The sequence below is a fragment of the Psammomys obesus genome, unplaced genomic scaffold, assembly GCF_907164565.1.
Source record: "Psammomys obesus unplaced genomic scaffold, mPsaObe1.curated_primary_1811, whole genome shotgun sequence".
NCBI lineage: Eukaryota > Metazoa > Chordata > Mammalia > Rodentia > Muridae > Psammomys > Psammomys obesus.
This window is the reverse complement of record NW_026594091.1, coordinates 832,816-839,594: the sequence shown is the minus strand read 5'-3', so window position 1 is coordinate 839,594 and position 6,779 is coordinate 832,816. Positions and strand designations below refer to the sequence as shown.

The 6,779-nt window shown below is 50.2% G+C and overlaps 1 protein-coding gene across 1 annotated transcript; it reads left to right on the top strand.

The window, feature by feature from the left end:
• Positions 1-297: 297 nt before the first annotated feature.
• On the top strand, positions 298-6,555 carry Angptl4 (angiopoietin like 4). The gene is made up of 7 exons (XM_055617864.1): positions 298-772; positions 958-1,068; positions 1,202-1,319; positions 3,155-3,268; positions 4,289-4,384; positions 4,473-4,754; positions 5,890-6,555. Exons 1-7 carry the CDS (start codon positions 440-442, stop codon positions 6,069-6,071), a joined length of 1,236 nt encoding a protein of 411 aa, XP_055473839.1. The 5' UTR covers positions 298-439; the 3' UTR covers positions 6,072-6,555.
• Positions 6,556-6,779: the final 224 nt, after the last annotated feature.

The following is a 6,779-nucleotide window of genomic DNA, read 5'->3' as shown; positions in this document are numbered from 1 at the left end:
TTCCGGGATTAGAGTGGACCATACAGTGAAGAGACAGTCACGTCGCTCCTGAGGTCGTGGGGAAGGCCAAGCAGGGATCCCCAAGGACTCTTCACCCTGACATACACAGACAGGCGCGCGCGCGCGCGCACGCACACACACACACACACACACACACACACCCCTTGTGACTACGAGGTCTGTTGCACAGCACCCTAACACCGCTTGCCCCGCCCCGGGCCCCGCCTCCGAGGCTCTCCCTCCCACTCCCACAACCGCTTTATAAAATGGGGCGTTGGATGCAACCGGGAAAAGCGGAACAGCTGTGAGCTCCAGGCCTTCTTCAGCACTGGAGCAAGTCTAAGCCTAAACCGGCCTCCCCAGAACTCCCGCTACTGGGTCTCGAACCCCTGCGTCCCGGAATTCTAGCGTTGCTGTACCTAAGGCCATCCCGGGAATCATGCGCTGCGCTCCGACAGCAGGCGCAGTCCTGGTGCTGTGCGCAGCTACTACGGGGCTGCTGAGCGCGCAGGGCCGCCCTGCACAGCCCGATTCACAGCGCTTCGCATCCTGGGATGAGATGAACTTGCTGGCTCACGGGCTGCTGCAGCTCGGCCATGGGCTGCGCGAACACGTGGAGCGCACCCGTGGGCAGCTAGGCGCGCTGGAACGCCGCATGGCTGCGTGTGGAAACGCTTGTCAGGGGCCCAAGGAGAAAGACGCATCCTCCAAAGACCCAGAGGGTAGAGTCCTCGACAGCGAGACCGCTCCTGAGACTCTGCAGAGTTTGCAGGTAGGCGCACCACTAGGGGGCTGGCTCCTTAGACCCCTTTTGGGTCTTCTGCTGGAATAATGTGCACAGGAACCAGGCAGAGAGGGGCCTTAAAGAACCGAACATGTGAAAGGATGGAAGGGAGGTTGGGTTAGGGGAGATTGCAGGCATAAAGCCAGGTATTCACCAGTCTTGCATGTCTCCAGACACAGCTCAAGGCCCAGAACAACAAGATCCAGCAACTGTTCCAGAAGGTAGCCCAGCAGCAGAGACACCTAGCCAAGCAGAATCTGAGAATACAAAATCTTCAGAGCCAGGTACTTACACAGGGCTTGGCACAAGTAGGAAAGAGGGAACACACAATGGGGGACCACAGTGGTGAAATATGGCTAATAAGTTGCTATAGCATAAGCCAAGAGCTCTTACCACCCTTTTCCTGTCTTGTCTCAGATTGGCCTCCTGGTCCCCACACACCTAGACAACGGGGTGGCCAGGACTTCAAGAGGAAAGAGGCTTCCCAAGATGGCCCAGCTCATTGGTCTGACTCCCAATGCCACCCATTCCCACAGTGAGTGTCTCTGGTGTTTGCTGTCATCTGGCAACTCCCCAACTCCTCTACCTGTCATTCCCATCCTTACCAGCCTGATCTACAAAGCCAGTCCTGGACAGCCAAGGTTACACAGACAAACACTGTCTTAAAAAGAAAGAGAGAGAGAGAGAGAGAGAAAGAAAGAATAAAGAAAAGAAAGAAAGAAACTCTAGTCTTGGGTGTCTGTGAGCTAGGCTCTAGTCAAGGGCTTTTTAGATATATCACCTTCTTCACTTCTTCACTTGATCCTGCTTGGCTAGGCAAATCTTATTAGCCACTAACCAGAACAAGTAGAGGAAGACAGACCATAAGGAAATGAAGTTTCAGGGGTGCTGGAAGATGGTGCTGTAACTCAGGGACATCATCCTAAGGGGCCCGGGTGTGTGTGTGTGTGTGTGTGTGTGAGAGAGAGAGAGAGAGAGAGAGAGAGAGAGAGAGAGACTTCTAGTTCCAACCCTGAGTTCATTCTCTCACCCTGCTTGACATCTGTGGCTATGTACAGCCAAGTGGGTGAAAGTTTGGATATCCCCTTCACACCCTCAGGCTAGTTGCTGGCTTCCAGCCCAATAGTATTTAGATTTGTTGCTTCCCCTGTTTTTTTTACCCAGGCAGGTACCTAGGCATAGTGAGGATTATAAGGAAGCTTTCCTAGGGTCGGCAGGCACAGGTTCTGGCTGGATAATGTGGTGCAAGATAAGGGCAGAGGGGTAGTTTTGTGGGTTTGGGACTCCCAGACTCAGACTAGCCAAGTAGGGGAAAGTTGAGAGCTGGGGAGACAAACAGCTGGCCCTAATGGAGACCACATGGGTGGTTTGGCAGTATGCCTGTCCCGATTGGATGAGAGGAAAGTAGGGGAAAGGGAGCTGCCCAAGGGATTGGAAAGCATCCTCACCATCTTTCTGGGCCTGCCCCCACTCCTGGCAGTGTGGATGTGGCTGGCTGGTGGCACTTCCCTGAACACCCCTCCCCCCAGTGACCTTTCTCCTACTTTCCCTGTCTGGGCTGGGGGCGGTTCTTCCTGAGTTTAGAGGCTTGTCAAGGCCAAGTTCTTTCTTCCTCTCCTCTTTTCTCTTCACTCCTGTCCCCCTTTTTCTGGTGTCAGAGACAGCCATATCCCACCCACACTCCCAGCCTCAGTCTCCCCTTGTTCCATGTAGGCATTGTCAGCAATGCCTAACTCACAGAACCCTTTTTCACTCAGTCAGCTCAGCTCTTGCCTTACAGACCCATCCCTATCCATTGTTTTATGTGTCCATTGAAACCCTGGCTGTGGAGTGGGCTTTAAATAGATACAAATTCCTACTGTGGACGAAGTTCCTCCTTGTCCCTGGCCTTGAGAAGCCCCTATTCAATGGAAGGGGTGGGAACAAGCCACCAGATGACTTCTCACCAGTGCAAAGACCTGTGTTCAATTTGGGGAGTTTCACTGGGTTTAGGAGAATAGGAAGGCATCCTTTTAGAAGCTGGGACCCAGAGAAAGGAACGGGAACCCTGGCACTAAGACCATATGCTAAACCCCAATGGCAGGAAGATGTGCTACAAGGAAGAAAGCCTCAGGAAAAAAGCCTTTGTGACCGGACAGTATGGACAAGCAATGTGGGAAGAAGGAGGATTGGTCAAGGGACTGGTCCTCAGTGCGCCTTGTGGACCCTATTGGAGAATGCTATAATGATGAAGGAATAAGTTTAGGCAAATGGCCCTGGGACTCATTCTCTGGGACTCATCCTCTACCATTTAGCCTTCACACACACCTGTCTCCTGAAGTCGCTGGGAGTTGCTCTCCTGCTTGAGTCTCTCCCTTTGTCCACTTTCAGGACCTCCCCGGGATTGCCAGGATCTCTTCCAAGAAGGGGAGCGGCATAGTGGACTTTTCCAGATCCAGCCTCAGGGTTCCCCACCGTTTTTGGTCAATTGTGAGATGACTTCAGGTAGGATGTGCTGGCCCTCCAAGGAGCCTACTTGTCATGGACAACCTTGGTGTCATAAATACTGCCATGTGTAGCTCAGTGATAAAGTACTTGCCTAGCCTCTATAAGACCCTGGGTCCCTTCCACAGTGACACACATGTACATACAAACCCTATTATGCAGTCTGTAGCAGGGCGTAGCTTGTAGGATGGATTTAACATATTTTCTAAAATGTAGTATGTTTCCCCATTGACATGCATCTCAAGCTCAGTGATGGGTTTCTGTGGTTAAGGTCTGCAGCTGTCCAAGCCTAGTGGTCTACAGAGTAAGCTCAAGGCCAGCCTGGGTGACTTAGTGTAACTATCTCAAAATAATATATATATAAATGAGCTGGGTCCATAGCTCAGAGAGTTCTTGGAAAATGCTTGCCTAGAATGTACAAGACCCACAGCTGATTTGTTGACTTGTGCCTGCACTTGAGAGGTTGAGACAGTTCTTAGTACTTGGGAGGTTGAGGCAAAAGGATTGTTGAACATTCAAGGACAGCCTTATCTCAAGTAAGCACAGGGTCTTCATGGGCTGGGAATATAGCTCCATTGGTAAAGTGCTTCCCTAGAATGCTTGAGGCCCTGAGTTCCATCTCCAACAGTGCATAAACTCGTTATGGTAATACAAGCCTTCCCTCCCAACACTCCAGAGGTGGAAGCAGGAAAATTGGGAGTTTGAGGTCATCCATGATTACATAGTGAGTTGAAGGACAGCTTGGACTACAGGGAAAGTTTGAGGTTCTCTTTGGCTACAAAAGTATGTTCTAAGCCAGTCTAAGGTAGAGCCCTGTTTCAAAGTTAAACAAAATACATCTGCTGGTTCCTGCAGGTTCTTGGGATGAAAGCCTATTCTGATCCTACCCTCTGAGAGGAGTGATGAGTGTGTTACCCTTCCTGGGATTGTGTGGGAGCACAATATCAGGCTTGGGAGCTAGGTAGAGCTGTCAGCTTCCCTGTGAAGAGGGACTTCTGGTGACTTTGTCTTTCTTGGCAGATGGAGGCTGGACAGTGATTCAGAGACGCCTAAATGGCTCTGTGGACTTCAACCAGTCCTGGGAAGCCTACAAGGATGGCTTCGGAGATCCCCAAGGTAGGTGTTCTCTGGAGGTCAGAGTCAGGGAAGGAGGAAAGGGCAAAGGAACTGGACCCACCTTATGGCATTACTTCTCTTGATGAAGGCGAGTTCTGGCTGGGCCTGGAGAAGATGCACAGTATCACAGGAGACCGAGGCAGCCAGCTGGCTGTGCAGCTCCAGGACTGGGATGGCAATGCCAAATTGCTCCAGTTTCCCATCCACTTGGGGGGCGAAGATACAGCCTACAGCCTACAACTTACAGAGCCCACAGCCAGTGAGCTAGGTGCCACCAATGTTTCCCCCAATGGCCTTTCCCTGCCCTTCTCTACCTGGGACCAAGACCACGACCTCCGAGGGGACCTCAACTGTGCCAAGAGCCTCTCTGGTAAGCAGGTTTTACTCCCACTGTAGCCTACATTCAGCCCCCAAATACATCCATGCCCTGACCCCCTTTTCTCCTTGCTTAATGTGTGCTTTTGGGCCAGTTGCTGAGTTAATCTCTCCTGTTTTCAGTTTTCCTGTCTCTAAAGTAGGTATAAGCATGGTGCCCACTTTTGAAATTTCAATAAGAACACTTTGTGGGGTGGGTAGCTGGTGTTGGGAAAAGCCAGGACAAACCCTTGCCTTGTTCTTTTGAATTCTGAGGAATAGGATCTTGTGCATGTTAGTCAAGCATTCTGCCACTGAATCCCTGGTGTTTTCACTTTTGTTGTCTGACACAGGGTCTCATAATAGCTCTGCTTGCCTTGTTACATAGCCAAAGATAACCTTAAAGGGTCCCCTTCTAATTCCCAAGTGCTGTGGTAAGACATATGTGCCATCATATGGTGCTGGAAATCAATACCAGAATATCATGCATGTTATGCAAGCACTGTACAACTGAGCTACAGTACCAGCCCTCCTTGTATTTCATTTGTTCAGACTGGATCAAACCACGTAGAGCAGGTTTGCCTCACACTTCCTATCATTCTGCTTCAGCCTCCTGAGTGCTATGATTACAATCTTGTACCCACAAGCCCTGCTCTATAGTGTAGCTCAGTTGGAAGAGAGCCTAGCTAACATGAATGAAGGCCTAGGTTTCATCCCCGGCATCATATAAGCCAGGCACAGTGGTACAGTGGTAACTGCAGCACTCAGGAAGTGGAGGCAGGTGGAGATTAGTTTAAGGTTATCGTTAGCTACATAGAGAATTTAAGGCCAGCCTAAGTAGACTCTGTCTCAAAACAAAAATAGGACTTATGAGATGGCTCAGCCAGTAAAGGTGTTTCCCTCCAAGCCTGATGACTTAAGTTTGACCTCTAAGACCTTCATGGTGGAAGGAGAGAACTGACTTCCAGAAGTCTAACCTTCATACCTGCTGCGTATGCACACCTACACACACATGCACATGCACACAAAATAAATAAATGTAGTAATTTCTAGAGGTGTAAGATCCAAAGTTAATTTTGTTTCCAACTATGTCCTTTCTCAGTATAGAAACCCACGACCTTGACCATACCTTCTGTTCTCTGACCCTGTAGGTGGCTGGTGGTTTGGCACCTGTAGCCATTCCAATCTCAATGGACAGTACTTCCACTCCATTCCACGGCAGCGGCAGCAGCGTAAAAAGGGGATCTTCTGGAAAACATGGAAAGGCCGCTATTACCCACTACAGGCTACCACCCTGCTGATCCAGCCCATGGAGGCTGCAGCAGCCTCCTAGCCTCCTCACTGGAGTTTGGTTCCAGGCCTAAGAGGACAATGACTTTGGTTGTGGCCCTAAGATGTAGCCACTCTCTGCTAGGGTCAGGAGCTCCAAGTGGGGCTATCTGGAATCTTGTGGACAGAGAAAAAGCCCACAGCTGGAGAGACTGGAGGACCCCTTTTCCGCGTTAGGGTCTGCAGGCATTATTGTCTGAAATAGAGCAACAGGAAACAGATGGCCCAGACCCAGGAAGCATGAGCTCGAGGGGCATAGAGTCTCACTTCTTGCCTACCAGAGAAGTCGGGGATGCAAAGTGACAATTTGGGTCCAACTAGCTGGGCCCTTAAGGGCAGACTCAGTCATATTGACTGGCTGGGAGACAGGGTTCCCAGGAACCCTGGGTATACTCATGGTGCTGTTGTGGATGCTGTGGATAAATGGGTGCCAACTGTGGTTCCCAGGCGCAGCTCACAGCATTCTTGGAATAAAAATAACCTCGGAACATTTTGTTCTCTGTTGTTTCATTTGATTTTTAAAAGTGGACAGTTTGAAGGTTTGAGCAAACATGTTCCTCAGGTAGTAAACATATTCCCAGATAGACAGAACAGGTTGGTTATTCCTTCCACCTCTAGCAAGTGATTTCAGCTTCCTTCTCTTAGTATTTCATGATGTGAGCCTCTCCTGTTTTTATTTCAAAATCTCAAAACAGGTTCTGGGAGGTGGCTG

Excerpts from the sequence above, each read along its gene's own strand:
- Angptl4 (XM_055617864.1), top strand. The coding sequence starts at position 440 with ATGCGCTGCGCTCCGACAGCAGGCGCAGTCCTGGTGCTGTGCGCAGCT. Across the intron at positions 3,269-4,288 it reads CAATTGTGAGATGACTTCAG|ATGGAGGCTGGACAGTGATT; the intron begins GTAGGATGTGCT and ends CTTTCTTGGCAG. Across the intron at positions 4,755-5,889 it reads CTGTGCCAAGAGCCTCTCTG|GTGGCTGGTGGTTTGGCACC; the intron begins GTAAGCAGGTTT and ends CTGACCCTGTAG.